The sequence below is a fragment of the Ceratotherium simum genome, chromosome 23 (genome assembly GCF_057802395.1).
Source record: "Ceratotherium simum simum isolate JZ-2026a chromosome 23, ASM5780239v1, whole genome shotgun sequence".
In the NCBI taxonomy this organism is placed as follows: Eukaryota; Metazoa; Chordata; class Mammalia; order Perissodactyla; family Rhinocerotidae; genus Ceratotherium; species Ceratotherium simum.
In genome coordinates, this window is record NC_141922.1 from 44,352,141 (window position 1) to 44,379,647 (window position 27,507).

Sequence of the window (27,507 nt, forward strand, 5' to 3'; positions counted from 1 at the left end):
CCAGTATTTTAAGAACAGAACCATGACTAACAAAGACAAACGTTCTTAGAAAGTTTATTTTTCTGTTATGAATAATTGCTTTTTGTGGTTATGCCAGATGATTGTATAAATTTCATAATTTTTATATGCCTGACTGGGATCCATGAAATAACAAAAGTACAATTCCCTATCCAAAGAAACAAAAGCATCAGACATACTGAAAGGCTCTGATTAAACTGTTTTATATTTTTAGGAACGAAAGTGACCAAAAAGTCTTTCATTAATTACTGGTAGTTTGGTAAAATTTTTATAGAATTTTTAATGATTTATGGTTTTCCATGTTTTCTTTTCTTTGGCAACATTCCACCAAATTACAGCTTTCCATAAGTTGTAGTACCATGTAAAATGCTTTAGTATGACAGCAGTTTCATTTTAAAACCAGAATCAGGCTGAATGTGGCTTTCTTTCTCAGCTAAACTTTATGCTTTATGTATAGTCATAAAACACTGATATCCTAGTATCCCATTTTAATCAAGAGAGATTACACTCTTGTTGAAAAGTAAATTTATGTATCAACAGTGAAACTTCAGGTTGTAGTAAAAATGAAAAAAAAGTTAAGAAAACTTGTCTTTTTGATTAAGGCTTTATGAAATAGAATTTGTATTCAATCAGAATGACTCTCTAGGACCCTTTTCTGGTTATGAAAGCATGGTATCTTAACCTCAAAGAAACAAGTGGAATAGATCTTTTTTTTTTTTGTGAGGAAGATCAGCCCTGAGCTAACATCCATGCCAATCCTCCTCTTTTTGTGCTGAGGAAGACTGGCCCTGGGCTAACATCTGTGCCCATCTTCCTCCACTTTATGTGGGACACCACCACAGCATGGCCCGACAAGCGGTGTGTCGGTGCGCGCCTGGGATCCGAACCCGGGCCGCCAGCAGCGGAGCGCATGCACTTAACTGCTACGCCACGGGGCTGGCCCCCTAGATCTTTTTTTTTGTGGTCTTACTGTTACAACCTCCACTAGGTAGAGTGCATTAATATGAAATACTTTTGAAATACATCATCTTTTTTAAAAAAATGGAACTGGTACAAAAAGATCACATACTGCCAGATAGGATGTTGAAATGACTGGTGTGTAATATTTTTTAAAACCTTGATGTTGGTCAGCATAAATTTTCTTTAATTATTTTTCATTTCCAGTAGGATTTCATTTTGAGGTTTAAGGTATCAAGCCAGTATAAAGTTTTACAACTCAGTAATTTTGGATTCCAGGTCATTTAAGATGAAAATGGAAATGTGAAGTTTACTTAAGAAAATTAATTTTCTTCTTCTGTACCATCTAAGTCTTCATCCTCTTCATCATCATCATCTGCTTGTTGATCCTTTCTTAGTCGACAGGTGGATACCTGTTAAAAGTTAACACATTTTAAAAAATACTAACTTAAAAACATTTTTACACGCTTGTATCTTTTTAAATATGCCCTTATAGAGAAAGACACATAGAACAAATATTTCAGAGAAATGTCTGTTAAGTGATAATTTTTAGTAATGAAAATTTCCTATGAATTACTGTATTTTAAGGTTGAAAACAGTCACCAAGTTTTTTCATTCATTTACCATGTTATTTTTTGAATAAAAATGTGAAATTAACCATTTGATTCTGGTTGGATACCAGTACTTCAATAACATAAAATACTTTCAGCGAAAGCAGAGTCTCAGTATATTATAAATGTCAAAAATATTTTAGGTTAAACAATTCTTGGGTCACAAAACAGGTATTTGAGAATCATCAAAGGGATGGCAAAACACAAGGATATTTCAACTAGGCAGTTGAAATACTGAACTTTAACAAGTGTGATTTACATGGAATGAGTTGAGAAGCTGAATTCACCACTTGGCTTTAAGTCCTGACTTGCTACTTGGGTCATCTTGCTTCAAACCTTTCTAAGGGTGATTATTACCTCCCAGGGGACATCTGGCAATGTCTGGAGACAATGTTGATTGTCACAGCTGGGGGTGTGTGTTTGTGTCTGCTACTGGCATCTTGTGGGTAGAGGACAGGGATGCTGCTCAACATCTTGACAATGCACAGCAGCCCCTTGCACCCCCCCCCCCCCCACCAAATTATCTGGCCCAAAGTCAATAGTGCTGAGGTCGAGAAACCCTGGGATAATGTAAGATGTTAGCTCACTTAGCTCTAAATAGTGAAACAAAACTTTGTATGTACTATAATACCAGATTTATGGAATTTATGTGCAAGGCACTTAATGCTGGAATAATAAAAATAATTTGGTTAGGGGGAGAGATGCACAAATATAAAGCAGTAAGTAAACGCTTAGAGGAGAATCAAATGAAAATAGAAGGTATTGGGTCAAATTTACCTAAAAGTTATATTTTGAAAATATTTTGCTCAATTTTAAATTTGAAGGGTTAGATATGAAAAAGGGCATAGCTCTCTAGATCAGGAGTTGGCAAGCTCTGGCCCAGTTTGTATCCTGTTTTTGTAAATAAAATTTACAGCCATATTCATTTGTTAATGTATTGATTATGGCTGCTCTTAGTTGGGACAGAGACCACATGGCCTGCAAAACCTGTTATTTTCTGTGGCCCCTTAGAGAAGAAGGCTGTTGACCCCTTCCTGTTCTAAATACTAGGTAACTCAAACTTTCTGGATATAGAAGAAATGAGAAAATTGGCTCTTTACCTAAAGATCTGTGCTTCTGGATCTATGATAATGTTCAGCAAAAGTCCTTTTTAGATACAGTTTCCAATAAGTGGTGATAGTGGGATTTAAACCCTAAGCAGTTTGACCTCAGAATATGTCCTCTTCATATTATTTGTTGTTAGTGCTGTTGAATCAATTCTGACTCCTAGAGCGACCCTGTGGACAGCAGAGCTGAACGTTGCCTGGTCTTTTTGCTCCTCCTCCTCCTTCCAGTGCTGTATCAGACAATGCTCTGCTGTTCACAGGGTTTTCATGGCCAGTTTTTTCGGAAGTGGATGGCCAGGTCCTTCTTCTAGTCTGTCTTAGTCTGGAAGCGCCGCTGAAACCTGTCCACCATGGGTGACCCTGCTGGTATTTGAAATACCGGTGGCATAGCTTTCAGCATCACAGCAACATGCAGGCGATACAGTACCACAACCGACAGACGGAAGGTGTGGTTTCCTGACCAGGCAACGAACCTGGGCCACGGCAGTGGGAGTGCCGAATCTTAACAACTAAACCACCAGGGTTGGTTCTTCATAATCAGAACAAATCTAGATTGGCATTCTTCTGTCCTTTCCACCTCTGCTCTCAAGTATTCTGCTTTAGAGAGTAATATGTGTTACAGTATACAAGATTATATAAGAAATAACAGCTGCACCTACTACAATTTTCTGTTATTTCACCTAAGAGAGGGTAAGAAATAACAGAGCTGCACCTGCTACAATTTTCGGTCTTTTTATGTAAAAGGGGGTAAGTTACATGAGGTCATAAGACTTAAGAGAGACATTTTTAGTACTGAACAATTCCAAAGGCAGCAGCTCAAATTCCTTTAAATAACCATTGCTAGCTCACCTGTCCTGTCCCAGATACACACTTAGCTGACAGTGATCTCTGAAGAGGTGACTTCGAATTCGCTCTTACGATATCTAAACGAGATGAATAATCTGGTGGATACAGAGAATTTCGGAAAACCTGTTGCAATGATAAAACAACATTATAAAGTAGATAGTAAACAATGGAAATCTAGAAAGCCATGTTAAGTTCCTCTTAGTTAAGATTTTTTTTTTAAAGCAACCTCCCTCCCTCTGTGGACAAAATTTCAATAATTGTAAATTTAAAACACACAAAAAAATAGAAAAATATTTTAGGTTGGAAAGATGAGAGCTAAAAAAGCCTATTTGAACCATGCAAGAAGATGATGGGTCCTGAAGCAATCACTTGAGAGCTTTTGCTGGAGCAGTGTGAAAGTTCCTACCCTCGGAGTATGCAAGCCAATAGGGAGGCTGCAAGTCATACCTTTGATTCCTTCCGTTCTGCCTATCCTCAGCTCTTCTATTAATTTAACTTCACTGCAGTACTTTTATAGTACATCACATAAGAGTAAACTGTAGCCACTACAATTTATTGATTCCAATCTCACTAGGATCTGTAATGCCATTACTTGTCAGTTCTATTTCCTTAAAGCAGTAGTTCCAAATCTTGCCACTCTCTAAGCCTCCCTATCCCTGTATATATTTCTCTAACATACAGACCAACAGGTAAGGTTATCAGATGTGAATTTCTTCAGCTTTCCCTCTCTTTTTCTTCAACTCTTCACCCCATTCTTTTCTTTTTTTTTTAAAGCAAATGTTATTCTGATTCTTTCCAAGGTACATTTTACCTTTATCCAAAACTTCAAACTAAACCGACATACAAAAGTTTTCTTTCTCCACAGGTTCTCTCCGCCAGCAAACAAGGTCAAGATCAATTTTTTTTTTTAATTACTTCAAGGTTCAACTTCATCATTCTTTAAAAAACTGAAATATTCTACTTCATCTCCATTCATCCGTCAACAAACTACAGTTAGGCTTTCATCTTCCACTCAAATTGCTCTTGCCAAAAATCACCAAAGTCATCTTTTTGCCTTCCTCTTCACTGACCTTGTCCTGAAACTTTTTCCTGCATGCCGTCACTAAACTCTTTCATGTGCTAGCTGCCCTGTTTCTTCACATCTCCTTTTCTACTGCTTGCACCTTAAATATTTTTAAAGGGTTTCCCTTAGGCCACTTTTCCTTTTTTGATACATTTTTCTGAAAGATCTTATCTACACAGTGTGTTTAATGGTTACCCTTCAACCAATTCTCTATAGACTCTTTTTATAGGCATATTTATGCTCCCAAACTACATTTTGTTCTCTTAGACCAGCACTGTCCAATAGGACTTTCTGAGATGATGGAAATAAATGCTTGCTGTTCTGTGCTGTCCAAAGAGGACACATATAGCTACTGAGCCCTTGAAATGTGGTTCATGTGACTGAGGAACTGAATTTTTAATTTAACCTTAAAATGCCACATATGCCTAGTGGCTACTATATTAGATGGTGTAGCTCTAGATTCATCGTTATAATGAAAGACATTACCATACACTTAGTAGACCAGGTTAGAAGTCTGGGCATTCCCCTAAATTTCTCACCTGAGGTACTTGTATTTTAATTTATTGACTCGACACATCTTTCCTTATAGCTTACTTAGAATTATCTTACTAAAGGCCAATGTATGCTTTCTCTATTAAAAAACTTGGTGGCTCCTGACTACCCAGAGTCCAGATGCCTTTGGTGACATTCAAGGCTTACGATCACCCAAACCTACCCATCACTCTTCACTTCTAGCCTATATACCCATATGCAGAACATGTTATACTCTTAGCAATGCTGATTCCTCAGCCTGGAATTCCAGCAAACTTACTTGTTCAAGAGCCAAGTCAAATGCTGTCTGTCTTCTGCTTTCCCCTGTTCTCTGTCAGTAGCTCCTGTTCATACCCTCAGTACAGCATTCATCTCACTGTGTTGTAATTACCTATCTGTCTCTATCACTAGTTTTAAGTTCCTCTAGGGCAAGGAGCCCTGTTCTATCTTTGCAACTCCTCCCAGCTTAAGACAGTAACTTGGTAAATGAGTGATGTTAATATGAGTTTTGGGGAAAAAAGGAGACCCAAACTAGGGGATGTCTCCACACATTTCTTTAAACCTTAGAGAAGTATAGGACGCAAAAGGAATCAAGGGATGCAACTTAATACGAGAGGTATTTAGGTTATTTAGGTTAACCTAATTAGGTTATTTAACAAGTTACTGAGGACCCCGTTGTATTCTGGTGCCAGACATGGAATACTGGCATTCTGGTATGATATAAAAATTAGACGACTCATTTATCAACTGGTATTTGGAAGGGATGTATTTTTGTTAGAACAGCATTCCTTTTTTAACTTTTCTAGCAAAGATCAAGTTAAAAGTGGGAAACAGAAGACAATATACAACCCTTGGGATAACAGTCTAAACAAGTTAAATATTAAAATTAATCTCTTACTGCAAAACAACAGATTTACAGAAATATTAGTTTATTGGCAATAATGCGTTTCTCAATATGGTCCAAGATCTCTTCTAGGAGTGAGTCTCAAGATCTGAATATGCTCTGAAGTGATTACACAGAAATGATCTTTTGAAGGGGAAAATGGGTCTGACAATACTTTTTATGTGAAGAACAAATAAGGTAAGATGGTTTGTGATAATACCTAGATGCCTAACTGCAAAAAAATAGCTGCTGCCAGAATAAGTCTCAGCAGTTCTCATAAAGCACGGACTACCTAAGAAGAATAGCAAGTTATTTCTCTGCCCCTCTCTGCATATTTTCTCTACTTGTTTCTAAGAAACCTTGTGTTTAAAGGATTCTTTCTCATCTTGGTACCTTATTGATATAATTTTACTTCTGTTGGTCCCACAACTCTCCCCAGACTGCTCTCCTCCCTCTCTACAATTTCGATGTGGCATAATAGTTTATGCCTGTAATTCATTATGCCCCAGGACCTTTGCATATCTATCTATACCCTCCACCTGGAAGTTGTTGCCAGGCATCCTCCTACTCATCCCTCAAGCTTCTACTTAAGAAATCATTCTTTGATTCTCCAGACTAGCATTTAGGATCCTCCAATACATAAACTCACCACACACTATATTTCTTCTTTAGGGGACTGGTTGCATTATAAAACTTAAATAGTTACATAGTATACTTTTTTAATGTCTGAACTCCCTGGTAGATTTTTAAGTTTCTGCTTTGACAACTCGGACCATTTCTAATTTATAATGCTAAATCCTCAGCACTTAGAATGGTGCCTGGCAATATAACAGGAGCTCAATAAACAGTTGATGAGTGAACATTTTATGACATAAGTACTATAAGTATCTCCATTTTAGAGAGGAGGAGGCTTAAATGTGAAGAAGTTAACTGCTCAATATTGCCCCACTAGAAAGTGGGCAAGTTGACACTCAAAAACACATCTACCACACAGCCCTGAGATCTTTAGTTTTTTATAAATCTCTCCTCCTACAAGCTACCTAGCTAGCTGATTAGGAGTAGTGGTAAGAGAAGTTATAAAAGAAATGGTGTGACAGGGGCCGGCCCCATGGCTTAGCGGTTAAGTGCGGGTGCTCCACTGCTGGCAGCCTGGGTTTGGATCCCGGGCGTGTACTGACGCACTGCTTGTCTGGCCAGGCTGAGGCGGTGTCCCACATACAGCAACTAGAAGGATGTGCAACTATGACATACAACTGTCTACTGGGGCTTTGGGGAGAAAAAGGAGGAGGATTGGCAATAGATGTTAGCTCAGGGCTGGTCTTCCTCAGCAAAAAAAGAGGAGGACTGGCATGGATGTTAGCTCAGGGCTGATCTTCCACACACACAAAAAAAACAAATGGTGTGACAAAAAAGATATTGAGGAGCTCTGGAATGACAAGGAAAATCTAGGGGTCCAAAGGGCTTGAAGGAACTTTAGTGTCAGTTAACAAATGTCATGTCAAGGGTATCGGAAAAAGGAGAATAAAAATATTTGTAAAAGGAACTCCAGTCTTGTAGGAAAAGTGGGGGATCAATTTTGAACCTGCCCCTCAATGCAGTGTTGTTTCTTGCAGGAAATGGTTCATGTCACTCATCAAGAACCACGCTTCTGGCATTATAGTGCAGAGAGGGTGAAAACACAGTGTCTGTAGTCAGACTTCCAGGTTTGGCTCTCAGCTATGTTACCTGCTAGCTATGGGACCCTCTGGGAAGTTTCTTAACCTCACTGTGCCTCAGTTTTCTCATCCATGGAAGAGGACAATAAGTACTTTTATCAAAGTTGAAAGGAGGATTAAAATAATTAAAGTGCATAGATCAGTAGCTGCTCCAAAGTAATCATTCTATAAACATCTGCTATTTTATTATTTTACAAATGACAGGTAAAAGCATGATAATCTATTTTTTAAAAAATAGGACATGAAACAGAGTGAAAATTAAGAAACCTTAGCTTTAGTATTTGGAAGGAATGGACATTTAGGAAGCAATCTATTGACAATTAATAGAAAAACAATAAGGTATGCGTAACATGTAAAACTGTGAGATCAGATTTTGGCATTGGAAAACATATATACACATACTAAAACATGTACCTTTCTTCATTTTAGTCAAGCTATAATCTGGTTTTACTGAATTAAGTTTCCTGGAACCAATGGAGTAGTGGAAAGGCGCAGGGGATCTCTTTATGGATAGTGAAGTTAGTAAAAAAATTGGAGGAATCTTCAGAATTGTCAAATGGCAGATACTCCCAAATTCTATCACTAATTAATACAGAATTCTAGGTATATCTTGAGAGTACATGGATTTTTTCACTTCTGTAGAGATAATATGGGCAAAGTATGTCTCGAATATTTGACTTATATCAGCAAAAATACTTCTGTGCCTTTTTTCCCCTCTTCTGGAAGGTAAGAGGGTGGGACATTTACTCTGCAGATGTGCTTGCTGAAGCCAGGCTTTGATATTTAATTGCTCTGTTAGCTGGCCAATCAGATTTATTTGCATTTAACTGTCAGTAGAAAGCAAGCCTTATATATAAACCTACATTTATTTCAGAGCTTACTGATTAAGTCACACAAAACTGGTTAGAATCCTGATTTTGCTATTTACTAGCAAGGTGGCATGGGCAAGTTAAGTTACGTAAAGCTTCTAACTCTGTTTCTGCAGTTGTACAGAACTACAGAAACAGATGAGAGGAAAAATAAATCAACTGTTGTAAAATGAGATAGTAACAGCACGTACCTCACTGGGTGTGTGAGGAGTAGATGAGGAGATGCATGTAAAGCTTTGGGTCCTGGGCATGGCATCAACACTCAACGTTCGTTCATATCAATGAACGTTATTCTTAGTGCACTTAGTGACTTATATCACCAGTCAAAATGATATTTTACTGGCTATTAATACATTAACTCTTGGAACTTCACCGTGGTTAATTTGAAAAGTTAAAAATAAATAAATAGAAAATCAAAAGTTCAGCTATTTGGGGCTGCACACAATAACATATCCATTGTAGTGTTCTAATTTAAGATTATTTTACCCACACAAACTAATGCTCTCTTTTAAACATTTCCATATTAATAGAAAAACTGAGCTTAGAAAGACATAGTCCTACCTCTAAATCTTCTTCTTCATCAATCTTTTGTATATTTTGATAGGCAGCAGTGTAGACTTCTAAAGCTTTGCCATGAAATAACATTTCGATAGTGATAAATTCTGAAAATATAGTCTAAAAAAAACCAAAGATTTGAATTTAAACAATCATAAAAATTGCTTTCTGAATTTAGAAAATCTATTCCTGACTATAGTCTTGGCTTTTTATGAAATACAGAGGTATCTGTTTTTCTACAGGATAAATTAAGTACAAAAGATAACTGGAATAAAAACAGCTAGAAAGACCTTCTGCAGCAAGCCTTCAAATTATACAAAATATTTCCTATCTCACCATTTACTTCTCATTTTTTCAGTCAGTTCTTCTATTTATACCTTGTAATTGACATCTGTGATTAAAAAAGATCTGACTACCGTGTATGCCATTGTGTACTCTGTTACCATATGCCTTATGATTTAGATAAGGCAGCTCAGTTCTGAAGCTGCTATTTTAGCAACTCCAATTGATGTTTAAACAATAGGATGTTTTTAGACAGGAATAATATCCCATCATATTTCTGACTGTATGTTACTTGAATTCTCTAACCACAAAAGAATTGGTAATAATGATTTTCCTACCACTGATAATAGCACCATATATTTGCGAACAGCATTCCAGTTTACAAATATATGACTTGCCCAGTGTTGCTCACAGCTAAAATGTTGAGACTTGGATCTGATTCTTCAAAGGTTATAGCTCTTGCTCACTGTACTGGGCTGTTTTTGCTGGAATCAATCATTTCCTTCACAAATAAACTGTGCAGGTAAACTCTTTAAACTCGTATGAGCATGATGACAACTTATGACAAGGAAGATAATGAGCAAAGAGAATGAATGAAGATGTGCATGTTGATCTAAGCAGGGGTGAGATAACAGGAGGCAAGGAAAGGATAGAAACCAGGCAAGTTTTCAATAAAATAGGATCTTATCCTTTTGTTAATTATCTTGTCCCTTATCAAAAATAAAAAACCAGAGTATTAATATAGAGAGAAGTGGGCAGAATAAGAACAAGGTAGAGGGCCGGCCCCGTGGTTTAGCGGTTAAGTGCACGTGCTCTGCTACTGGCGGCCCAGGTTCGGATCCCTGGCGCGCACCAACGCACCACTTCTCAGGCCATGTTGAGGCCGCGTCCCACATACAGCAGCTAAAAGGATGTGCAACTACGACATACAACTATCTACTGGGGGTTTGGGGGGAAAAAAAGAAGGAGGATTGGCAATAGATGTTAGCTCAGGGCCGGTCTTCCTCAGCAAAAAGAGGAGGATTAGCATGGATGTTAGCTCAGGGCTGATCTTCCTCACAAAAAAAAAAAAAAAAAACAAGGTAGAAAATACTCAAGCACTGTCCTTAAAGGAGCAAGATAGAAGAAATGAGTTAGGCTAGAAGGCAACAGTCAAATACCCACTTCCCTTCATTCCTGCTTTCCTGTGGTGACCACCCAGAGAGGAGTAGTCCTGTACTTTGGAAGATAGCCATACAGATATCCCACAGTGTCCTGTGATTTTTTTTTTCTCTATGTCTATTCTTTCTTAAGGATTAGAAAAATATTTAAGGGAGTACTAACAGGCTTTGGATCTCTACTCAATGGAAGCAGATCTGTAGTTGAAAGTATCCCTTTTGGGCTGCCAAGCACATGTTGGTTTAACTGCAAAGACTGGGCTCTGGGATAAGAGACTCATAACTCTGACTAACAGCAACCCTTACTGTCACTTCATATAGGTCACAGAGGGCTCTGGCATACTGGACTGGCAACTGACTACTCGAATAAACAGCATTATGCCAAGATACAATTTTGGATTTGACACTAAGAATCTCCATATACCCAGGAATACCTTAGAAGTGGAATGGTTTTGGCTAGGGCTGGGACTTACTCTCTTAACTGTCAGTCTTCCTAAGATAGTTGGCTAGCTAGAAAGGAGTCACGTGCTGTTTCAGAGCGTGGAAACTCCCAGAGGGAAAACAGCAGAACTAGAAGTCAATGACAAGCCAAAATGCTGATCTCAAAATTTAGTTTCAATTAGTGATAAAAACACTTTACAAAGTATCTTTAATTTATAAATAGCTATTATTTACTACTTGGAAGGTGGGAAAATCACTCTCAAGTTTCGTGATACTTTGGTTTAATCCTTTACAATTTGAACTTTTATTTCTTGACAAAACCAAATTATACACCTATATAAGATGGGAATGGCCCTTTTAATTTTTTATACTGTTTATTTTTCTTTCAAAAATAGTGATGGGGAATCAGTGGCATTGCTAATATAGTATCCCAGACTTGGTATTTTTGACCCAAGAGCCATAAAGCCTTAGGATTATCACAGAGGAGAGTTATATCCCTAGTACAGTGAGGAGGGAAAACTGCCAGTTATACTCTTTCCTTTCTAGCTAGAATTTCATAAAGCATCCAAAAACAGGAAGAAGGGAGGAGAGTAGCAAGGAACAGAAAAGTCAGATGGCAACTGGTATAAGACAGAACCTAAAAAGCATTATGTTTTTGAAATAAAATAATTTCAGTGAGTCACCAGAAAGGTGGTGGAACTTTCTAGGACTTAATCATATATAGAAATGATTTTCCTCAAATAAATCTAGCTAACTGGCAACGATCTTGTGTAGTCTTTTTGTCTGGAGTGGGTCAGCCTGGTCAGAGACAGAGGCATTGATGAGTTACTTTGTTTCCCCTTTTCAATTTTATTGTGTGTGACTAGAAGGCCATTCGGGCACATACAGTCATAGGCCACATAATGACACTTCAGTCAGTGATGGGCCGCATACGACGGTGGTCCCATAAGATTAGTACCATATAGTCTAGGTGTGTAGCTATGCCATCTAGGTTTGTGTAACCACACTCTATGATGTTCACATGACGACAGTGCCTAGTGACACATTTCTCAGAATGTATCCCCATCGTCAAGCGACACATGACTGTACTTAATTTTTATTGGGGGGGGGATGAGGGAGCTAATCTGAAATTCTCTACCCACTGGCAAGTATTCTGTAAAGCAGGACAGCATCGTAGTTAACAATATGGGCTCTGGATTAAGATAAACCTGGGTTCAAATCGTGACTGAAACATACCAGCTATGTAATATTAAGCAGTTTATCTGCTCTTTTTCCTCATTTTCCTCAACTGTACAACAGGGCTAACAACAGTATCAACCTCAGAAGTTTTACCTTAAGGATTAAATGAGATAATTCAAGAAAAGGTATAGTATGGTAACTGCCTTAGAGTAAGTGCTCAACACAAATTAGCTATTTTAATGCTCAAGAAGTAAACCAGCTAAATTAGAAACTATTCCTTATCCTAATATTAAAGCCTCCATCTGGTTTAATTAGCAAGCAGTATATTTAACAAAAAAGTTATAAAAGGTCTTGTTAACATTTTGGCAAATAAAGGGGAAATGATAGCGCTCCATAGTAGAAGCTAATCAATAAATGATGTCAGGAGAACTTTCTATTCATTTGAAAATAATAAAGTTAGATATCTACCTCATGCCATATGCACAAACTGCCAGATAAAATACTTAAATATTTAAAATATTTAAAAAACAAATATTAGAAGAAAATATAAGCAAATATTTATATAATGTTGAGGATGAAAGCAACCTTTCTAAGCATGACACCAAGGCAGAAACCAAAATGAAGACCAATAGATTTGGCAACAAAAATAAAACTTTAAGGTGGCAAAAACAAACCATAAGCAACAAAATGTGAAAATACATTTGCAACGTATCTTCTCTTTAATATAAATGGTTAATTTTCTCAATATAAAGAATTTTTATAAATTAAGAAAAATGCCAACACTCAATAAAAATATAGGCTAAGAACAAGTGTCATTTACTAAAGAAGAAATAGAATGTCATTAAATATATGAAAAAATACTCTGCCTCAACATTAGTAATAATGCAAATTAAGATGATACTGATTTTTCACCTATCAGATTGGCTATTATTAAAAATGCTACTACTCATCACTGTTACATTGGGGTACTCATGCAGGGTTTTGTAGGAATGTAAACTAATTCAAGCTTTGTGGACAGAAGTTTAAATATAGGTATCAAAATTGAAAATGTATGCTCTTTGAATGAGAAATGCCACATCTGGTCATTTATCCCAAAAGAATAACTGTACCAGCAAAAAGGCTGATGTTTAGTGATGCAATGAGATCTTTAATTGCAAAAATAACCTAGATGTCCACCAATGAGGACTAGTGAAATAATATATCCATATGGCAAAATACTATGAGGACACCAAAAAGGATGATATAGATGTATTTCTTAGCACAAATAAGTCCATGATATATTAAATTTTAAAAAGAGATGCTACATATAGTGTGGTCCCATTTCAAGATAATTGTATAGGGCTAATAATATTACCTTCCTCATAAGGATGTTGTGAGGAGTAAATGAGTTTATCCACATAAAATCCTTGGAATGTGTGACATAGTCAATGCCTAAGAAATGTTATTATCACCATATCTCTTGTGTATACATACATAGAAAAAAAAATCTGGAAGGATATAAACTAAAATGTTAACTGATTATTCTGAATAGTGAGATTATTACATTTTTCTCAATAATTTTATGAAAAAATTTATGGTGATTTTATATTTATAAGAAAAATAAAGCTATTATAAATTATATATTATATATTATAAATTTAGAAGATGTTTCTTACTCATGTCACCTACTTTACCACATACTGAATTCCTGTCCCTATCTGTTTCACGAGTGATCCCTGGTCAAGATCTTTTTTGTACGTCTGAAATTCCCTTGACATACCATGTAACATGACTCTTCCTTTTACCTGGGAAACAAATGGGATTTTGATTTTTCTTTCACATTCTGTACACTAAGTTCCCTACCAATTTTTCTCAGAGAGACAAATTCTTTGCAAGGTTCCTATGAAAAGTCTTCATCTAAAAAATGTGCTACCTTGCTGATTAATGCTGATACCAAAATTCAGATGGACTTGTCGATTAAACCCCATCTCAAACAAAGTAATACAGTTATGAGCAGTGGCCACTATTGGCAATCATTTCTGCCCCCAGGGAGGTTAAATAAGGAGCCGGAAGCTCTACCCCCATCTGAAGCAATAACCTGATAATAGGTAAGAATAAGAATGTTCTAAGTCTGGTTCTCCCAAAATATAATTGGCAGCAACAATTTTGACTTTTCCAAGAATTTTCCTAACAAACAAAAACGTTTGTGAGACATGCTAAAATCAACATGGCAATATCTGAATATTGTTTTTATTAGAAATAACCCTTTTTGGCTGATCTTTGAAGCTTTTAGTAAGGGATTTGTGTACCCCCTTTATCATAAAAGATCTCAAATGAGGGCTCATGTGGAAAAGAAACAATTTTACAGTGAGGAGGAAATATGTACAGGAGATTCAGAACCCTAACAGACTGGTATTGATCTCTGGAACTCATATTTCTGGGAATTTGCTAGAGTCATGGGGGTCTGCATTAAAAGTGTAGGTTGTCACAGATGACATGATCTTGTATGTAGAACATCCAAGAGAAGCTACTAAAAAACTATCAGAGCTAATGAGTTCTGTAAGGTTGCAGGATATAAGATCAGCGTATAAAAATCAGTTGTATTTCTGTGCATTTGCAATGAATAATCCGAAAATGAGATTAAGGAAACAATTCCATTTACAATAGCATCAAGAATTATAAAACACTTAGGAAAAAGTTGAAGAAAAGAAGCATAAAATTTATACTCTGAAAACTACAAACATTGTTAAAAGAAATTAAGGAAAATTTAAATAAATCAAAAAATATTCCATGTTCATCGGTTGGAAGAATTAATCTTAAGATGGCAGTACTCCCCAGATTGATCTATAGATTTGATGCAAACCCTATCAGAATCTCAGCTGACTTCTTTATAGAAACTTACAAGCCAATTCTAAAATTCATACTGAATTGCAACACATCAGAATAGCCAAAGCAATCTTAAAAAAGAACAAAGTAGAAGAATTCACACACCCTAATTTTAAAATTTATTACAAAGCAATGTTAATTAATCAAGAGAGTGTGATACTGGCATAAGGATAGACAGATCAATGAAAGAGAACAAGAGTCCAGAAACAAAACCAAGTCAACTGATTCTCAACAAGGATGCCAAGACTATTCAATGGGGAAAGAGTAGTCTCTTCAACATGGTGCTGGGACAAGTGGATAGTGACGTTAAAAGAGTAAAGTTTATGCAGCATTATTCACTATAGCCAAGACATGGAAGCAACCCAACTGCCCCTCAACTGATGAGTGGATAAAGAAGATGTGGTAGATATACACCATGGAATACTACTCAGCCATAAAAAAAGACAAAATCGTCCCATGTGCAACAACATGGATGGACCTGGAGGATATTATGTTAAGTGAAATAAGCCAGAAATAGAAAGACAAACACTGCATGATTTCACTCAAATGTGGAAGATAAATCAACACACAGACAGACAGAACTGTTTGGTGGTTACCAGGGGCTAGGGGGGTGGGGGGTGGGCACAAGGGGTGGAGGGATGCATTTATATGGTGACTGACAAACAATAACGTACAACAAAAATTTCGCAATAAAAAAAAATAAAGTTTAACCTTTAGCTCACACCATATACAAAAATTAACTCGAATGGATCAAAGACTTATATGTGACAATAAAAACTATAAAACCGTTGGAAGAAAACATAGAGGTAAAGCTTCATGATCTCAAATTTGGCGATGGGTTTTTAGATACGACTCTAAAATCAGGAGCAACCAAAGAAAAAATAGATATACGACTTAAAATTAAAAACTTTTGTGCTTCAAGGGACACCATCAAGATAGTGAAAAGAATCCACAAAATGGGAGGAAATAATTGTAAATTATATATCTGATAAGGGACTTGTATCTAGAATAAAAAGACTCAATACAACTCAATAATAAAAAGACAACCCAATTAAAATATGGGCAAAGGGTCTGAACAGACATTTCTTTAAGGAAGATATGCAAATGGCCAATAAGCATCAGCAGGGAAATGCAAACCAAAACGAAATATCACTTAACACCCACAAGGATGGCTATAATGAAAAAGTCTGATGAACAGCAAGTATTGGTGAGGATGCAGAGAAACTGGAACTCTCATGTACTACTGGTGGAATGTACAATGGTACAGCGCTTTGGAAAATAGTCTGGCAGTTTCTCAGATGATTAAAGACAGAGTTACCATATGATCCAGCAATTCAACTAGGTTTATACCCAAGAGAAATGAAAATATATGTCCATACAAAAAATTGTACATGAATATTTATATAATTATACATAATAGCCAAAAGGTAGAAGCAACCCAAATGTCCATCAACTGATGAATGGATAAACAAAATGTGGTAATATCCATAAAATGGAATATTATTTGGCCATAAAAAGGAATGAAGTACTGATACATGCTACAATATGGTTGAGCATTGAAAGCATTCTGCTAAGTGAAAGAAGCCAGTTACAAAAACCATGTGTTTTATGATTCCATTCGTATGAAATGTCCAGAATAGCCAAATCCAGAGACATGAGAATAGTGGAGGTTGCTTAGGGCTGGGGTGGAGGGGGTAGGGGGAACAGGGGCTAAAGTGCACTGGGTCTCACTTTGAGGTGATGAAAACGTTTTAAAATTGGTGATGGTTGCACATATCTGAACACGTTAAAAAACACTGAATTATACATTTTAAATGGATGAATTGTATGGTATATGAATTATATCTCAATTTTTTAAAAAGTAGGTTTCTTCCTGTCTTCCTTTTGTTGTGATCATCAAGCGACTTCCCTCTTCCAGAGGCAAAGAGAAAAGTTTGGGAGCCCTTTTCTTCTCTGTGTACCCTCCACTATGCAGTCCCTCACTCCTGTTGCTTCGGGAAATCCTAGGTAGCAGGAATTGTAGTTGGGAATTCTGCACTCACTCTCTCTGCCCCAGTTTTGTAATTGGTGATGCCCAGGGAATTAAAAACACCTGTAGAGGTAGCCAGCATGCAGGTGGAACACTGAAGTGAGCCCAAAGATCAGACACACAGATTGCCATACATAAAAGAAAATTTTGTAGGCAGGAGGAACAGCAGGGGAGCGAGGACTCAGACTCCCATCACTAAAGAAGCTGTCAGGTGGCAATGGGATCACGCATACGTCACCAGTCTCCATTCTCATTTTTCAGGGTAAAGCTAATTATTTTAATAACCTTCCTTCCTTTCTCCCTCAATTCAAGAGAGGATGTCAGCAATTGTAAAACATTATACCCTGTCTATACTATCTTACCTAGGTAAAAGGCTGTCTCAGGGCAGCTTCCTGAGATGTTCTTCGTGAATAGCAATCTACTATTACACAGCAGGGTGCAGAATGAATTGAGAGCCTTTAAAAAAAAGCTTTGGTCTTCAAGACCAAACCAGAGACCTTTGAGCCTGGCTATCAGAAAAATCAAAGTTCTGAAATCCTTTGAAACTATGATAGGAAATTAAAAAAAATAAATGCAAATGAATGTTCTTTCATGGTTTATAGAGAGGAATGATATAATTAAGTGGCAGATAATATTTGTTTTATTGATAAGAACATAACTTTTGAAAGCAGGACATTTTCTTTGTTAAGAGTTGTAAAATGATAAAAATACTTTAAAGCTTGTTCTAGGAAAATCTGCAATAAGCCAAAAGGAATTCTTAAATGATTTGTTTTAAAGGACATAATATGGTTATAAGCAATCCTCCAAATATTTCCAAGACACCTATGAAAAAGTCACCAAAGCCCTTCTAAAGTCCGTGATCCCAAAAGTTTCAAATCTCCTAATTTGCTACAATAAAATAGGGCAATTCTTCTTGCAACACCATATCATGGTGGATGCAAGTTTATTTGGTTGGCTACTCGTAACCTATTTATTTATTTGATAATATGTAGTTATTAGAAAGCTTAATGGTATAAAAATTAATGCTGGCATATTATAATGGAAAGCACATATGTTTAAAATACATGATTGGGTTATATGTCAGATATTTGGCTATGATATTCTGGGTAAGTTACTTTATATCTCTTCTTAATTTTTTATACACTATATGGGTAACACCACCTCATTCTCATGGCGTTGCTGTAAAGATTAAAAGATAATTTGTGTAAAGTGCCTGGAACAGCACCTGATACATAAAACATAATAAATGATAGTTCCTTTGATTAAATAGTATTTGTGATAAAAAGTTGAATATCTAGCCTCTGGTTGGGAATGTAGCCCCCTTATATACCATTGTTTCCATAAGAAAACAACATTTGATATATTTTTATTTATAATATCTTTTTCACACAGACAATTTATGGCCTAAAAAGATCAGACTAATTTAAATTTTTCATCAATTTAAATAAAACAAAAAATAAGATTAGAAAATATGTTTTGAACCTTAACAATTACTTTATTACCTTTATATCCTTTATTTTCTGCTTTTCAAAATTGTCAATAGTTTCCTCCAGGTGACGAGTTGTTCGGGTAGCATCCATTGTAGCTCTCTGCAATTCGGTTTCTGCCTACAAAAGTATTCCCCAACCAAAGACAGAAAAAAATCAAGTCAAAATCCATTCAACTGAGTCTATTTGTAAATGCTACCACTGCAGTATTGGCTTTTTGGCATAACAGTGTAAACTGTTCAATAATATATTTTACCACATGAAATAAAATGACCTATATAATTAGCACATGCAGAATAAAGAACTTTAAGTGACATGATTCATAATCTCAAACAAAACTTCTGTTTCTTTCTACGAAACCATTTTTTCCCTACATCACCCTTAGATGATTTCCTGTAAAACATTTTCTATATTTTTTACTGCTTTCATCTATTTCACTGCCTGTGCCACTTATCATGCTATCCTTTTTCTTCTCACTCTGTCTCCCCTTTAACCCTTTCTTCCCAAAAAAGAAAGGAGCTGTGACTTAAGTATTTTCAATTTTCTAGTTCTCCAAATGCATTAAATGTTTCTAATTCTGTAATATCCTAATCAGGTAGAGTAGAATATATACTATGAATATTTATTTCAGCATGGGGTTTCTATTTGTATATTCCTATAAGCTAATAATATCATACTGTTACTATTTAGTTAGTGCTTATTACAAAAAATACATATACCAGTAACTAATAAATTAGCTGGCAAGTCTAATGCTTTGCTTTATATATGCTAATGACAAGTACTCATACTATCTAGATCTGTGTTGTACAATCAATATGGTGGCCACTAATCACAGGTGGCCACCATATTTACATTTTAATTAATTAAAATTAAATGAAAATTTAAAAGCTGGTTCCTCAGTTACTCAAGTTGCATTTCAAGAGCTCAACAGCCGTATATAGCTAGTGGTTACAGTACTGTCAAGTGCAGAACATTTCCAGTCTAATCATTTATTTCTCTTAAAAAAGCATCTCATCTTTTAGGACAACAGCCACACAAAAATATTTAAAATTTTTTGTTAAACAGTAACATAGAGATTTTAAAAGACATAGTCCAATTTTCTGATTAAATTCTTTCTAATAATGTTTTGTTTCCTATGCTAGTATTGCATTTACTCAAAAGTATCACATATCATCATTTAATAGTTAATTCATGGGAAAAATCTGCATTTGTCATCAAAGTTTTGTGATGTAATATTCTGACATTTAGCCCTGGCTCTCTTTTTCAAGAAAATGTATAAATGGAAATAAGTAAAAGGGTTTACTATAAGGATCCATCTCTTGACACACCACTTTATTACCCACCTGTGACTGAAATTTTTCATAAAGGAAAAATACATTTCAAAGAGAACAATTGTTTTCAATAAATTCAAATCATATACTCTTATAGAATTATATACTCTTGCAATTAGACTATACATTAATTACATCTTTATATTGATTATATACTCCTACAATTAGGTTAATTCAAATACACAATTTCAAGATACTAAGCATTTAAAAAGATATTCATTTAATACCTGTGTGTGTATGTGTGTATATTTGCCATATAGGGTGTAAAGTTTTTTAAAACCATACAAACTTTTAACTTTTAATCATAACCAGTAATCAAAAACAATTCTCTATACTGCTACTGGGCTTGGGATTTTTAAAAAATATAACTTCATCACAGGAAATTCAAAGTAAAATAGAGCTCCTTTGAAGATTTGTTAGTATGAAAAAATTTCTATTTGATGCATGTTAACCTTTTACTAATGACAATATTCAAGCAGACTCATTTCCTAATACTATCACATGTGACTGATGCAATTCTTTACTTATTACTTCTTCTTTTTGACTTATGTCTTTCCTCTCCCCATTTACTGACAGTTCCTTTTAAAATGTGGAAGGGTAAGCAGCATTGGCTACGCTAGGCAAGCGTGGGGAAACAGCAGCCACAGCGGGGACGCGTGTGTCTTCACCTCCTACCATCCTCCAGCACCTGCTGTCCATTTCTTCAAGTCTCAAACCCTTGTACTTCAGCATAGCAACTTGCCCAAAGTTACACAGCTATTTTTAGCAAAGAGGATACAGATTTCTATTTCTTCCTTTTGTTGAAAATTCTTCAAAATCCTATAATGTCTCGATTTGAATAGGAAATGCTTTTGATTAGAATACTAAGATACAACTCTGAATTATCAGTATATTTAATGAAATTAGTCACAAGTGCAAAATGGCTTATAAAAGAGTGAGCCCGATTAGTGTTTTTCAAAATATGTTACAGGAAGCTTATTCAGAAGCCACCGGGGGCCTTGAGGGGTGAGCAGGCAAATCCCTGGGATTTTTCTTTACCCCATCTTGTGCTAGAGCTATTCCATTTTATTTTACACATTGAACTTAATGTGCTTCTTTTGAATAGTCAGATGAGTTTTAAGACTCTATCCTGGTAAATATTCTATGATGCTATGACTGAATACTTTTATATTTATATTGAATACATTTATACGTAGATTGTCTTTTATTTTCTAGTCTCAGGTCATTAAAATCCACTGGAGTCATAGATCTTTCCCAGTGAGCATCACAATTCACCCATAGCAAGAATCTACTCAGTTGCTGCATTTATTTCCCCCAACATGAACCCACAGACTGGCTTCATCTATAGTGTAAGACCCCTCCTCCACAGCAGTGTGCACAGCAGAGCATCTAAGTCAGAAACATCTTTGTATTAGGACCTTTTTTCTTTTTTTGGTGAGGAAGATCAGCCCTGAGCTAACATCTGCTAATCCTCCTCTTTTTGCTGAGGAAGACTGGCCCTGAGCTAACATCTGTGCCTGTCTTCCTCCACTTTATATGGGACGCCACCACAGCATGGCTTGCCAAGCAGTGCATCAGTGCGTGCCCAGGATCTGAACCTGCGAACGCCGGGCCGCCGCAGTGGAGTGCGTGCACTTAACCGATTGCGCCACCGGGCAGGCCCCATCTTTGTCTTAGGAATGGATTCATTTCTGTGTTGAGTGTCCTTACTAATAAGACCCGATTCAATCTTGCCAACCACTCAGGATTCCAAATGTGACATTTTTCCTGCCTTTATATACTCTCCTCCAAACAAAACAAGACAAGAAAATTTTGACCTCTGGCTTAATTCTTAAAAACTGCTGGCATTCCCTCACCTCTGTGTTAGTCCCTAGTTGTCGGTCATAAATTTTCCAGCAGTCTCTGGTTTGTCTGAACCCAGACTCTATAATCTCCAATTTATAGATCTTAAGCCTCAACTACTGTCTAGATGTTCCTGTTCCAGCCTCCAATGGGCAGTCCCAGCCCTGTGGCTGCCCATTTTTGTTTATTACAAGGTTGGGCATATGTACCTTTGGTCCAAAGGAAGGAGGACCAGGCAATTGGTGCAGCCCCAAATCACTGCTCAAGGGATTCCCCTCAGGAATGGAGGTGTTCTGGAACCTCAAATGCCCCCAAAGAGTCACTCCTCATGTGGTTTCTGGCTGATCTGGGCAGTAAAAACCTTAAGGAAGTAGGAAGGAGACATAAGAAGGAATGGGAGAAAGAAGCAGCTGGATGAGTTAGTACCTGGTATACAAGTGCACCTATCCCACTTGCTGGCAATTAGCCAGGCACTATTTTCTCTTCTTTCGTCATGAACAAGGCACATTCTAGTTTAAGAAACAGTCATTCTTAACAGAAGAATCTTGTTACAGTAGACACTCTTATCTGGATCCTTTGTGTCCAGCTGTGGACCTCAATTATACTCTTGAATCTCCTGAGGGTCTTTGGCTGGAAGTCATATTGTGGTTTCACATGGTTGTTTTTTTTTTAAAGATGAAGGGAATTATACTGGGGAAAAAATTATTTTTCCTTCCTTTTCTCAAAAGCAGGGCAGAGAGAGCATTGATATATTAGAATTAATAACAGATCTTTAAGTTAATTTTATAATTAATAATTAGTCATCATCATGTGAAAAAAATCTCAAAATCTGAATTTACTCTTTATAAAAACATTTACATTTATCAGTGTTTTATTTTTTGTATATCGATTGTGGAAAACAATATAAAGAGATTGAATTAGGTGGTGTATACTCTTTAAAATTAGCTCATTTCTACAGCAAGAATTCATAAATGCATTTATTTCTTTTCAATCTTTCTATGCAAATTCTCTGCACATTTAAAAGTAGAAATGCATAATTTCCATATATATATTTCATACTGCACACCTTACAAAACATGTTTTTTAAGACCAAAATTCAAAGGATACAATAACATGTCGATCAGATGGGTTTCGCTGACGTGTTCTTTCTAACTGAGTTAACTGTTTAGCTTCTCGATTCCTTGCTGTTAATGTTGCTTTGAGGTCATCCTGCAAATAGGCATTCTTTGTTAATAAAAATCTATGATTTAAGAAATAAAATACACACACTTTGTTTTAAGAATGAGAGAACACTCCTTGTTTGGTTCAGGCATCATTACCACAGGAATTATTACTGCTGCATAATTAGCGTGGGAGAGTGCACACGTATGGGTTTCTTTAATATCCTCTCAAAATAACGAAATAGACAAGATAATTTCAATGCAAAACTATAACCATATATATATACACACACAAAATATTTTGATTGTGGTGGTAGTTACATGTGTATACACATTTGTCAAAACAATGAACAATTAAAATGAGATTTTATTGCATATAAATTATACCTCAATAAAGTTGATTTAAAAAATAGAACTTTGGGGATGTAATGTACAGCATGGTGATTATAGTTAATAATACTGTATTGCATATTTGAAAGTTGCTAAGAGAACAGATCTGTAAAGTCCTCATCACAAGAAAAAAAAATTTTTGTAACTATGTATGGTGATAGATGTTAACTAGACTCATTGTGGTGATCATTTCACAATATATACAAATAATCAAATCATTATGCCGTACACTTGAAACTAATATAATGTTATATGTCAATTATACCTCAATTAAAAAAATAGAACTTTGTCACACTTATTTTTAGTCATGTTATTGCCTGCTTTCAAACAAAAATACAAACATTCATTTAGTAAAATAATTTGTCCATATAGTCTCCATAACTATAAATATTAAATATTTTAATGTTTCCATAATAAAATAATGCTTTATGTTGCTACACTAGTTTACTTAGTAAGCTCAATAAAAATATTTCATTATTCTCAAAGTTCTAAGAAATGACGCTTCAGAGTGTATAAAAAGAATGAATAAACATTAATTTGTACTTTTTATTAAAAGGACAATTATTGGAAACCTCATACTCTTTGCCATAATACCTAATAATAGGAGAAAGAAATGAATTTACTCACTCGTTTCATTTTTACAATGGTTCCATATGCTTTCAAAGGTTCAACTACTTTGGCTTCAAGTCTTTCAACCTATTGAAAATTATTATAAAATATAACTGAAAAGAAACACATACATATCAAAATTTAAATTCTGAAATAAAACCTGTGCTATTTAACCTGAACATAATTACTACACAGATTAATGTTTTAAATATTTTAGATTAAAATGTCACTGTTATCTTTATAAATAAAAGAATAATCATGAGAAATTAATAAGACTCAGAATATAAACTCAAACACATTAAAAACTGTAAGCTGTACAGTAACAACAAAAGCAGAAAAGCAGCCGGTGTGCAATAGGACAAGAAAATGTCTCAGGTTTCTGAGGGGCTCATCTTTGCCCCACCATCATCTCTGTATTACTTTTCTATTTTAAAGTAGTAGTTTTGGGGTAAGTTTTAAAACATCTCAAATTTTAATACAGCTACCACTTTCGGTGTGTTTAGCACACTGTTGGATACTTTACATAATCTCTGAAATGTAATAGCACAACTTTCCAAATAAAAAAAATCAAAGCTGAAAGATATAGCATAATGGAAACACTTAAAGTAACATAATCCTCAAAGGCAAAAAAGCTTCGAGACCACTGTAGTAAATGCAATTTTTTTCTGGGAAGCTACTTGTAAATCATCAAAGCTTAGAGAACAAGATAAACGGCTCAGGGTTGCTGAGCTGTCAAACTGTATGGTTTCTCTCTCTTTCATTCAGAATTAAACAGTTTTCCTTAAACATTACAATTTTTATGACATTTTGAGTAATTCTTCTTTTACTAATAGCACTACTGAAAGGCATGGAGGAAATGGATTTTTTTAAAGGCAAGTATATAAATATAGCACATGAAAAATAACTCTTGGACATTAAAATTTTCTTTTTCAGGATAGGTAATACAAGGTGACACATATTTAACTGTTTAAAATGAACATATATGACTTTTGTAGCAGGCAAAAGGCTTTTTGTGATGACAAATGTTTACATAATCAGTGAATACATTTCATATTGATTTTTCTTTTGTTTCTGTCAACAAAATGTATATGAATGTTTCATCTTAAAAGATTTTAGGAAAATGAAGAAAACTGCTCATTGAGTATTTAAATATTAGGAATCCTAAAATCAAAACCATGACTATTCAGGATAGTTTAGTCTATGCCATTTTTAATAATCCACACACTGACTATGCAGTGTAAGGATCATCCACGTCTTTTTTCTGTTCTCCTTTTGGTCGCCCACCTTTTGCTCATTGTTCATTAGCACCTCCACCATTTGGTAAGCAAGGGAAATAAAAAGAACAAGTGTACATCAATTCACTCTACTATTTGATAAATAGCATAAAAGTTTCCTAGAAAGGGACATTGAAATTATTGGCTAACATGGGATTTTAGGATTATCTGTGAGTATAAACTATTTTTGAAACAGTAAATCCCTGGTTATGTATAAATGAGAGTTACTTGTTTATTACAGAAAAAACATCATATGACAACATGAACTCAACATTTTCCCAAAAAGTACCGCTAAATATAATTACTACTCAAATTTCTGTATGAATAGCTAATATAGGTTGAAAGACCATTATCCTCATTTTGTTTTTGTGGGGTTTTTAAATTGAAATTTCTGTTTTAGGCTTTAAAAAAGGATCAAAAGCACTGATGAGAAAAGTACAAAAAAAGTAATGCAGCTCTAACTGGGCAACTTCTGACAAGTTAACGTGTATCTTGAAACCCAAAATAAATATAAATGAAAGTGTTTGTAAGGTATTAAAGGAAAAAATGAGTTTTTAGAAAGAAAACAAGTACACCACCACCTTCTTCCCTCCCCCCCAAAGCAGAAAAAACTCCCAAGTTTCACTGCTGGTTTGCACCCACGATATAAATCAGTTCCTTTTTTTTTTTGGTCGATGGACATTGGTCAACTTTACAGAGCACTGAAGCAGCAAACATCTCTTGTCCATTTATTACTTATTCACTCACATTACCATTCCCCACATCTTCCATCTCCAGACATACTTTAAAATATACTTACATGCATACAAGACACAAGTCATGCTCCTTTTCTTCCCCATGGGTATACTATGTTTACTACTCCTCTAAATAGCCACCCCTTGGCCAAAAGTTGGCAAATGAAATGGGGAAATTCAGGACTTCAAGACACCGTAAAGTTTAATTTGCAAACGGTAAAATCACGGGAAGCTTCCCTTTAATAGACTCACACAATGTTACAGACACGAAAATGTACGTTTATCATCAAGCGTGTTCGCCGCCGCACTTAGGTAGATTACGAGTGAGTCTTCCGGTTTCCTTCATCCACTACTTCAGGGCTCATTCACCAAAATCACGCTGTGACCTCACTCCATACCTCTGCTTGTCGATAATCCTGAAGTTTGGCAAACTCATCAGCAAAGTTTTTCAGGCCCTGCTTTAAGTGTGGGGTCTCTGTAGAGGCATACATGTTGATTTCATTCACCAGGAGGTCTGCTTTGTCTCGCAGTCTGGCAGTTTTCCGCACATAAGCAGCAAAGATTTGGCACAGCTCCCCAAAATGCTTCTCTACATTTGTGACAGCATCTTGCAGTTGTCTGGTTTGAGCGTCCCTAGAGAAAAAGGTGACACAAAAGGCAAATCATTCTCATTAGAGATGAGATGACTTCATCTTCACGTTAATTTGATATGCAAACATTCCCGGGGCATTTTGCAGCTTCTAAGGCGCAAACCATCAACACTCCCACCACCTCCCGAGGCGGATTCCCCTCCTCTACGTCCCCATTCGGGGCCTGGGCTCAATATCCCGACCGTGGAGGCGCACCAAGAGGCCCGGCTCCGGCCGGCCGCGCCGCTGCGAGGTGGCGCTGCTAGGGCTGCTCGGCGCTGCGCGGCCCGGGCGCCCGGCGGCCTCCCAGGCATCCGCACCGCCGGCGGCAGCGCGGGGACCGGAGCCCGGGGAGAGCGGGCGGGTGGGGCCGGCCCGGCCGCGGGCTCGCCGCAGCCCAGGGAGGTAGGCCCCAGAGCGCAGCGGGGACGGTCCAGCCCCCGGCCCGGGGTCCGAATTCGGGGCGGAGGCCCCACGGAGAGAGGCTCCACTTCTCCCACCCTGGCCCTCGCGTGTGGCGGGCCCTGGGCAGCTGGGGCCCCGGGGCTGTTACCGGTTTTCCAAGACGCGCCTCAACATCTTGCCTCGCGCACGGCCTGGGACCCGGGGCTGGACCCAATAATCGAGGCTCCGAGGCGCCCGGGCGTGCGCTGGGGCGCGAGCCGCCGCCGGGAGCCCGAGAGCCCGCCCCGCGCGCCGCCGCGCCGGCCCCGGCGTTTCTACGGCAACGCGGCGCGCGCCCCGCGGCCACGGCCCGAGTCGGCGGGAGCGCGGCGCCCACCCCCGCCCCGGCCGGGGTTGCCGGGAAGGTCGCGGAAGCCGGTGCGCGCTGCCGGGTCCTTCTCGCTCCTGGAGAGCCGCGCTTACCCAACACGCGGCTCCTGCCCTTCCCGGCCGGACTGGGAGCAAAGGAGGAAGAAAGCCCATCACCCAGTAACCAGGAG

General features: G+C 37.0%; 1 protein-coding gene across 1 annotated transcript; it reads right to left on the reverse strand.

The window, feature by feature from the left end:
• Positions 1–38: 38 nt before the first annotated feature.
• On the reverse strand, positions 39–27,269 carry CIBAR1 (CBY1 interacting BAR domain containing 1). The gene is made up of 9 exons (XM_087447659.1): positions 27,117–27,269; positions 26,333–26,567; positions 23,945–24,013; positions 22,875–22,976; positions 19,938–19,943; positions 18,610–18,714; positions 9,161–9,274; positions 3,542–3,661; positions 39–1,388 (listed from the first exon to the last, which is right to left on the reverse strand). The coding sequence occupies exons 1-9, from the start codon at positions 27,140–27,142 to the stop codon at positions 1,299–1,301; spliced, it is 867 nt and encodes a 288-aa protein (XP_087303785.1). The 5' UTR covers positions 27,143–27,269; the 3' UTR covers positions 39–1,298.
• Positions 27,270–27,507: the final 238 nt, after the last annotated feature.